Consider the following 10,004-nt stretch of genomic DNA (forward strand, 5'->3'; position numbering starts at 1 on the left):
GTGATTTTGACATGTGAATTTCTTTTGTAGTTTCTGATTCTTGTGTGAGACTTAGGCCTTCAAGTTTAGGTCTGCTTCTTTTTGTGAACTTTATGTGTCTTTGTGGTTTACTTTTTGGGCATGAAAAGCTGGTTCATCTAAGCTTCCAGTTCTCTCTTTTGATTTTATATTGGAGCGGCCGGATTACTTCAGGAGTTCCCTCAGAGGCTCAATTCAAGTGAGGGTCAAATGTTTTCAGGCTTTCTCCTAAGGTCTGGATCCCTCCAGGAACAATTTTGGCCTCAGGAATTTGGGGGTTGGACTGGCCTGGGAGCCTGGCCCAGGAAAGATGCTGGTCTAGGGCCAGCTGGTGGCTGTCCCACCCAGAGATGCAAAGGCAGATGGGGCGGGAAGAGGCCCCAAGGACTCCTGGGGACTGCACTGAGGAGCTGGGTTGGTCTGGATGCAAAGGATCAGGAAGAGGAGAGGTCAGCCCGTGTCCCAGAAAGAGGCTGGAGGATTGTGCAGGCCCAGGGAAGCCTAGGGAGTTGAGGGCGGGGCCAGGCCCAGAAGCAGTGCTCCTAGGTCCCAGAGAAGGCACTATGTTGGTCTGGGTGTAAAGGATCAGGAAGCAGTATTGGTTCCCCAGGTGTCTGGGGCCCCAAGACAAGGAATGGGGCAGGGCCCAAACACGGAGGAGAAAACTGAGGTGGAGATGGGAGAGTGAATGAGGCTGGGGTAGTCACAGTATGGAGGGCGCAATGGACTTACCCTAGAGAGAGGCCTGGGGGTAGGAGAGAGGCCTGTGGCTGGTCCTGCAGGCCCAGGGAAGCAGAGGGAGGTGATGGCGGGGCCAGGCCCAGTAGCAGTGCTCCTGGGGCCCAGAGAAGGCACTACATTGGTCTGGATGAAAAGGATCAGGAAGCAGTATTGGTTCCCCAGGTGTCTGGTGCCCCAAGACAAGGAATGGGGCAGGAGAGAATGGCGGTGGAGATGGGTGGATGAATGAGGCTGGGGGAGTCAAAGTCGGGATGGGCTTACCCCGGGGAGAGGCCTGTGGGTAGGAGAGAACTGTTTATCTTCTTAAGGCTACCTTCTAGTCATTGACTTTTTATATGCTGCTTTCTTTCTAATCCAATGATTTGTGTGCTTTTTATAACCTTTTTCTACTGTGGGGGGATTTAATTTACCACTTAGATCATAGGTTTCAAAACTAGCTGGGTGTGTTGGCATATGTCTATAATTCCAGCACTTGCCTGATAGAAACAGGAGGATCAAGAGTTCTGCAAGTTCCATGCCAGTCTGGGCTATATTAGGCTGCTTTGTTTTGATTTTTTTGTTTGTTTGTTTTGTTTAATCATTTATTTTTTAATGGAATCTTGGAGGATGGGATTTGAGACAAACTGAGTCTTCCTATAGCTCCAGCTGGCCTGGAACTCTGTGTGGACCAGGCTGGCCTGATTTCATAGGGATCTGCCTGCTCCTGCCACCCAAATGCCAAGAATAAAGGCATGTATCACCACACCCAATTTGGAAACATTTAATGCTGTAAATTTCTTTGCATTCCTTGAATTGTATTTCAGGAACTTGATGTTTTCTATTTTTATTTAATTGAAAGTATTTTCTATCTCTTTTCTTGATCTATTGATTATATATTACTTTATATATTTGTCCTTTATTTTTCCATTGTGTTGGAAATAAAGTTATATATTTGTCTTTTATTTCCATTGTGTTCAGAGAAAAACCAGTGTGAAAGACATCTTATATTAATTTTCCATGTGAGGGGCTAAAGATAGATGGCTCAATGGTTAAGAGCACTTGCAGGCTCCCAACTGGCCATTACTCCAGTTCCATGGGATCTGACACCCTCTTCTGACCTTGTGGGGCCACAACATGCTCATGGGTACGCTTACGTACTTGCATGCAAGATACACTTAAAATTTAGAAACAAAATTTTTTAAAGGCCGAGCATGGTGGTCTACTCAAGAGGCAGAGGCAGGTAGATTTCTGTGAGCCTGGTCTACGTAGTGAGTTCCAGGCCAGCTGGAGCTACAGAGAGACCCTGTCTCAAAAAGGGGGCTGGAGATATGGCTCAGCGGTTAAGAGCCCTGACTGCTCTTGCAGAGGACCCTGGTTTGATTCCTATCACCCCCATGGCGGCTACAAACCGTCCTTAACTCCAGTTCCAGGGTAATCAGAAACCTTCTGACCTCCATGGCATTGCACAAGGATGTACTCACATACACGCAGGCAACACACACATATACATTTAAAAAAAAAAATTTAAAAAATTTTTTAAAATGTCAATATGAAGGTATGTCTACTTCTGTATTTTCCTTTTGTTTTTGCGGGGTCCTGGGCACCAAATCCAGGGCCTTTCACATGTTAGGCAAATGCTCTTCCACTAACCTCCATTGCCAGCCTCTTCGACCTTCTGCACCATTCTATCTGTGTGACACATGGGACTGCCTTCCCATGCCAACATAGACCCCACCCCACCCCCAGGTTTTCTTGAACCTTTTCTTTTTTAAATTTTTATTTTATGTGTATGTGTGTATTGCCTGCATGTAGGTAAATGCACCTGTGTCGTGCAATGCCCACAGAAGACAGAAGAGGCTGTCGGATCCCCTGGAATTGGAGTCATGGACAGTTGTTAGCTGCCATGTGGGTACTGGGATTTGAACCCATATCTTCTCCAAGAACAGCCAGTGTTTTTAACCACTGAGCCATCTCTCCAGCCCTGAACCTTATAATTGACCTGATAACTGAAATACCAGCTTTCTTTGAAAGCCTTCATTATTAGACTTCTCAGACATACACAGTGAAGCAGATTAGTGTGGTATCAGTAATCACCAATTAACTGGCTCCTTTTATAGTCAAATAAAGTTTACTAGTTGAATTTATAATGTTGATGGGTTTTTTTTTTTTTTTTTTGGAGGGTTCAGGGCAGGAGGAGTATCATTATATAGACCAGACTTGCACTTTTTTGTGTGTGTTGTGAAGCTATTGTAAAAATTTTCAGTCATTAATTGCTTCACGGCAGTCGTTTCTTAGATAGTCTTGTCTCATGCCTTCTCCACTGTGGAATTTTAAAGCAGAAGAATCTTAACATACCATTTAATTTTATCCATATTTCAGTGTGTCTTTCGAATTACTGTAGTCTTTTGTGTAAATCATTGTGTTAGTTGCCTTCAAAAAACTTTTATTACCCCATGCGTGGTGGTGCACACGCCTTTAATCCCAGCACTGGGGAGACGCAGGCAGATCTCTGAGTTCAAGGCCAGCCTGGTCGACATTGTGAGTTCCAGGACACCTGGGGCTACAGGGAGACCCTGTTTCATAAAGATCCCCCCCTCAAAAAAAAAACTTTTATTACATTTATCGTGTGTGTCTGTGCATTTATGTGTACATAGGCATATCTGTATGTGCCACTCAGTGTGTGTAGAGATCAAAGGACAACTTGCCCGTTGGCTCTCCCTTCCCTATGTGAGTCCTAGTGATTAAATTCAGGTTGTCAGGCTTGTCAGCAAGCGCCTTTTCTGGCTGAACTTAATCACTGGCCCTGTTTTTGCTTTTTTTAAAGGCAGATTCTCACTGTGCAGCCTGGGCTAGCCTCCAGCTTGGAATTCTATTGCCTTAGCCTGCTGAATACTAACATGGTAGACATGTACTACCCAGGCTCTGCTCAGAGTTTTGATTGTAGCTTTTGCTTTGGGTTCTCCCCCGGACCTTCATCTTTTTTAAACCCAAATACATCATCCTTTTTTTATTCTACCCGATTGCATCCTATAAACTGATGGTTGCCAAGGGTAGCCTTTGATTCATCTTGTAAGGCCAGCCTGGAACCTTTGCTTTCAGGACTGGTCAATTTTAAAATTGTGGGGAGTGGTGGCACACGCCTTTAGGAGGCAGAAGCAGGATGATTTCTGTGAGATACATCAAGGCTAGTCTGGTCTACATAGTGAGTTCCTGGCCAGCTTATGGTACAGAGAGACTATGTTTCAAAAAATCTGGGCTTCCTTGTGGTTGATGAATGTCCTTCCATTGGAGACATGACATCTCTCTTCATGTTGAGCAGCAACAGTGAGTTTTTGTAATGCCTGTAATCCCAGCACTTTGGAAATGGAGGCAGGAGGATCGATCAGTGTTCAAGGTCATCTTGTGCTGTGTGAGTCCCTGTCTTGAAACAAAACAAACACATCTATACACCACATGAATCCCTTAGCTACTTTCTGTGTCTTTAGCTGCCAATTGGTGATCATTTTGTAGCCTCAGATCCAGTATTCCATTAGGGCTTGTGAGATGTAACATTTTTCTGTCTTCCCATCTTGACTTAATAGCTGAACTATTTCTGTGGAGTAAAACTTACCTCAGCAAAGTATTTGGTAACTCTGAGGTATAGCTCGTATGAACTATTAAAAATGTGTCCCCAGAGATGCTAATCAGTTCCCTTTTTCAAGGAGGTCTTCAAAGCAGTAGTGGTTCCTGTCATCCATAGATGGACAGTATCTCATTTGTTACTTGTTTTTGATAGTATCAACTCAAGAAATTTCATATTTAATTTTTTAACTAACATTTTTACTAGAATCACAATAAAGTTAGAAATTTAACCTAAAGGAGAATCTTTAACTTTAATGGTGTTGAAAATCCAGAAATAAACTCTTACTTGCAGGAGCATTTTAATGTTTCTCCAGAAGATTTTGTGTATTTTTTAAAAATCTATTTTATTGATTTTTATTTTATTTTTATGAGTGTATTGCCTGCATGTATATAAGTGCACTCACAGAGATTTTCCTGTTCCTGCCTGAGTGCTTGACTCCCTTCAATTTTTTTTTATTTTTAAATCTTTCTAGGGTCCCCCTGTAACTCCAGGAACTTGCTGTGTAGACCAGGTGAACCAAAACTCAAGAGATCCTCCTGCCTCTGTCTAATGAGTGCTGGGATTAAAGGAGTGTGCTACCACGCCTGGCCCCCTTCTATTATTTTTTATTCACATAAAGATAGTAACTAACAAAATTAGTGAATCTTAATTAGTGAATCTTAACAAAATTAGGTTAATCTTAATGACATTAATTAGGTAAACTTTTATTGGGCTAGAGAGATGGCTCAGCAGTTAAAAGCACTAGCTGTTCTTGCAGAAAACCCAAGTTCAAATCCCAGCACCTACATGGCGGCTAACAACCATCCATAACTCCAGTTCCAGGGTATTTGTTGCTCTCTTCTGACCTTTGAGGACATTGCACAACTTGAGTGCACCTACACGCAGGCAATACAGTCATATATATGAAATAAAATAAAAAATTTTTAAGTGATATTTAAATTTATGGCTTTTTAAACCTGTATTAAAAGAAGCTGCTTTTTTCTCTAACAAGTGAACTGCCAATATTAAATTTTCAAAAAGTTCATTCCCAGCACTCAGGAGGCAGAGGCAAGCAGATCTCTGTGTGAGTTCAAAGCCAGCCTGGTCTACATTATGAGTTCCAGGACAGCTGGATCTACAGGGAGACCCTGTCTCAAAAAGACCCAAAAAAAAAAAAAAAAAATCATTCTGTTTCTTTTTCCTGTTTCCAAGTTTGCTTTTTAAAAAAATTTTATTTTTATTTTATGTGTATGCGTGTATTGCCTGCATGTAGGTAAGTGCACCCATGTTGTGCAATGACCATGGAAGTCAGAAGAAGCTGTCAGGTCCCCTGGAACTGGAGTTACGGACAGTTGTTAGCTGCCATGTGGGTGCTGGGATACAAACCCGAGTCTTCTGCAAGAACAGCCAGTGTTCTTAACCCCTGAGCCATCTCTCCAGCCCCTACTTTTCTTTTTTAAAAATTTATTTTCATTTCATTTGTATGAGTGTGTTGCCTACATGAATATATGTGCATCATCTGTGTGCCTTATGTTTTAGAAGTCCAGAATAAGGCATGGGATTCTCATAAAACTGGAGATTCAGATAGTTGAGAGTTGAGAGTAACCATAGGGTTGCTGGGAACTGAACCTGCTGTCTCTGTCAGAGCAGTGAGCCATTTCTCTAGCCTCAAGTGTACTTTTCAAATAATTAAATAATTATCAGCAATAGTCATTAAATTTTTAGCCAATCTTAATATTTAAAATTAAAATCACATTTTATTGGGAAACTAATAATAGTTTCTTTAATTCTTTTGGTCTAGTGAACAAACCACAGTATGTATCCTTTATGCCCTACACATTGTGAATCATGCAGTTCCTTTCCTTTGGTAGCACAGCTAATCTTCACAGGAGGAAATGCACTGGGGATGCTGTGGGTGTTCATGAACCTTAGACAGACCTTATTCAGGAGTCACCAGTGGGCTCAGTCCTCTACTTATTTTTATCAAGAAACACTTTTGGAATGGTGGAAGACATTTTTTCTATAAAGCTGTTAATTAGAAATCTGCTACATGGTGCTACTGTATGATGTTGAGTGTAACAAGGAGGGATAGGTTTGGGATGTATCTCAGTGATAGAGCACATGCTCAGCATTCTAGAGGCCCTAGCTTTAATCTCCAGCAAAGGCAAAGCAAAAACAGAGTTGGAGGTAGAGAATTCAGTGATGGGCGTTGGATTTATGTCGGCTCTTTTCTCATTCTTTTTTTAAAAAATGAACTGTGTGTGGTGGTGCATGTCTTTAGTCCCAGCACTCAGGAGGCAGAGGCAGGCGGATCTCTGTGAGTTCAAGGCCAGCCTGGTCTACATAGTTCTGGGCTAGCTGGGGCTACAAGGAGACCCTGTCTCTTAAAAAAAAAAAACAAAAAACAAAACTGGATGTCTTTTTGTTTGTTTTTTAAATTTTATTTATTATTTTTATTTTATGCTTATGAGTGTATTGCCTGCGTGTATGGGAGTGCACCCATGTCGTGCAGTGCCTCGGAGGTCAGAAGAGGGCTTCAGATTCCCCTGGAACTGGAGTTAAGGACAGTTCATAGCCGCCATGTGGGTACTGGGAATTGAACCCAGGTCCTCTGAAAGAGCAGTCAGTGCTCTTAACCACTGAGCAGTCTCTCCAGCCCCTGGATGTCTTTAACAAGTGACATAATTTGGAGTATGAGACAGTATAGGTGCCCCACCCCCATCCTGACACCATGTCTTATGATAGAGATTGATAGTAAACACATGGTCTAGGCATGGTAGCACATGCTGGCAAGAGGCCGGCCTTGTCTTTGTAGCTAGTTCCAAGCCAGCTGGGGCTAGGAGATCCTGTTTCAAAAAAAAAAAAATTTAAAAAACAAAAAAGTAAACAAATGGGCTATCTGAGAAACCTGGTGAAAGAAAAGTTGTAACTGACCCTGAAGGATGAGTCAAGATTCCTGGCTGGCACTGGGGGATGCTCTTTGAAGCTGAGGGAATACCATGTGTGACAGGACAGTAGCCAAGGGTGGCTATAGGAGGGTGGAAGCAGTGTGAGGCAGCTTTCAAGAGGCAGGCAGCATTGTCAAAGCACATAGCCTTGTAGGCCACGTGAGTGCATGCATTATGTTAAGGAGGTACTGTTACCTATTAATGTGTTTCTTTTTGTTCCCTATAGTACCAAATATGCCCCAGCAGCGACAAGACCAGCATCATCAGAGCACCATGATGCACCCAGCCTCAGCAGCAGGCCCACCCATTGTAGCTACTCCACCCGCTTATTCCACTCAATATGTTGCCTACAGTCCTCAGCAGTTTCCAAATCAACCTTTAGTTCAGCATGTGCCACATTATCAGTCTCAGGTAAGGCTGACTGGGCCTGGAACAAGATTTGTTCCTTTCTGAAGAAAAGTATTTAATTTCAGCTGTTTATATGGTATAGGAATTTTCCATTAAATTTTTGGTTTTGTTTTATGATAGCATAGATAAGAAGTTGGGATCTTTTAAATATATATTTGTGAAAGTTAGAACTCTAAAAATTTCAAAGGTGGGGCTGGAGAGGTAACTTAGTGGTTAAGAGCACTTGATGTTTGTCCTGGTTTGTTTCTTCATTGCTGTGACAAAACACTCTGACCACTACCAACTTGGGGAGGAAAGGGTTTATTCAGCTTACAACTCCCAGGTCACAGTTCATCAGGGAGCCCAAGGTAGGAACTCGGGGCAGGAACCTGGAAGCAGGAGCTGGAGCACAGGCCATGGAGGAATGCTGTTTACTGGCTTGCTCTCTTGGCCCCTGCTCAGCCTGCTTTCTTAGGCAACACAGGCCCACCTGCCCAGGGGTGGCACCACCCACAGTGGGCTGGGCCCTCCCACATCACTCATCAAGAAGATGCCCTTCAGACATGGCCACAAGCCAGTCCAATAGAGGCAATTTCCCGATTGAGGCTCCCTCAACCCAGGTGTGTCAAGTTAACACTAAAGCTATCCAGCACAATGTTCTTGCAAAGGACCCAAGTTTGATTTCCAACATCCACACGGAGACTCAACAATTACCTGTAACTGCAGTTTCAGGTGATCCAGTGCTCTGTTCTAGTCCCTGCAGGATGTAGGTCTCTCATGCTGCACATTCAGACAAGTAGGCACACATACACACATACAAATGAAAATAAACAATTTTTTTAAAAAAAGAATTTTAAAAAGAAGCAGCCAAGAAAATTTTTAGGCCATGCCTTTAATCCCAGCATTGCAGAGGCAGGTGGATCTTTGTAAGATAGAGACCAGCCTGGTGTACATAGTGAATTCAGGCTAGCTGGAAACTTGTCATTAAGAATATTAACTTCAACTGGGTGTGGTGGCGCACGCCTTTAAACCCAGCAATAAACCCAGCACTCGGGAGGCAGAGGCAGGCAGATATCTGTGAGTTCAAGGCCAGCCTGGTCTACATAATGAGTTCCAGGCCAGCTGGGGTATGGGGAAACTGTCTCAAAAAGAAAAAAAAAAAAGAAAAACTTCATGACTGAAGAAATGACTTAACAGTTGAGAATACTGTCTGCTTTTTCAAAGAACCTGGATTCAGTTCCCAGCATCTATGACAGCTGACAATTGTCTGTAACTCCAGTTCCAAGGGATCCAGTACCCGAGGGCATTGCACTCACAGTGTACACATAACAAGCAAAGCACTCACACAGAAAAGTAAATTTTAAAAATTTTTTATAAAGAATCTTAAGTAATAGAGCTGGAAAGATGACTCAGTGCTTAAGAACATGGTCTGTTCTTGAAGAGGACCAGACTTCAATTCCCAGTGCCCAAACCAGAGGGCTCACAACTACCTGAAACTCTGGCTTCAGGGGCTCTGACACCCTCTTCTGGCCTCTTTGGGTAACCACACACATGTGCATATACACACCCACAGAGACACAGACACACACTAAAATCTTAAAAAAAAAAAAAAAAAAATCAGCTGCATGTGGTGGTGTACACCTTTAATCCCAGCATTGGAGAGGCGGAGGCAGGAGGATCTCTATAAGATAGAGGCCAGCCTGATCTACATAGGGAGTCCCCCCCCCCAAAAGTCTTAATTAAAATATACTTGATTGATATTGGTATTTTAATGCTCTTTCCCTCTTTATTTTTTGTTTGAACACAGCATCCTCATGTGTATAGTCCTGTCATACAGGGTAATGCTAGAATGATGGCACCGCCAGCACACGCGCAGCCTGGTTTAGTATCTTCTTCAGCAACTCAGTATGGGGCTCATGAGCAGACGCATGCGATGTATGGTAGGAAGCAATTTATTTGTCTTTTTCAGTATACATGACTATTCCTGATGTGTTTCAAAGGTCTATAAAGATATTCTGTTTAGGAATAGCCTGAGCTCAGTGTGGCAGTATGAAGCTGTATTCTGGCTCCTAGGGGTGGGAGGACTGAGGTCAGAGGGTCACGTAAGCCCAGGAGTTGGAGACAAACCTGGGCTACATAGAGACTCTACCTTAAAAAACAATAAGAACCTTACTTTTTGTGACATTGAGGCTTAAGACTCTTAAAACCAAAACGTATTTCTACCTCTGACCTGATTTCTAAGTATTGGCAGTATATTTTTATTTCTGTACCTGCAGTTCCTCTACCTTGACATGTCGCTCCTTCTTTAAAATAGATTGATACATGTAATA

The 10,004-nt window shown here is 42.8% G+C and overlaps 1 protein-coding gene across 7 annotated transcripts in view; it reads left to right on the forward strand.

Moving 5' to 3' along the window:
- The window catches only part of Atxn2 (ataxin 2), a 118,810-nt gene that overhangs the window by 93,012 nt on the left and 15,794 nt on the right, over window positions 1-10,004 (forward strand). For all 7 annotated transcript variants that reach the window (XM_029570609.1, XM_029570610.1, XM_029570607.1 and 4 more), the window contains 2 exons: window positions 7,514-7,698; window positions 9,482-9,614. In XM_029570609.1, the coding sequence (XP_029426469.1) occupies window positions 7,514-7,698; window positions 9,482-9,614 (318 nt within the window). The remainder of the gene's footprint in view (window positions 1-7,513; window positions 7,699-9,481; window positions 9,615-10,004) is intronic.

The sequence above is a fragment of the Nannospalax galili genome, unplaced genomic scaffold (assembly GCF_000622305.1).
Source record: "Nannospalax galili isolate Female #2095 unplaced genomic scaffold, S.galili_v1.0 scaffold120, whole genome shotgun sequence".
Lineage (NCBI taxonomy): Eukaryota > Metazoa > Chordata > Mammalia > Rodentia > Spalacidae > Nannospalax > Nannospalax galili.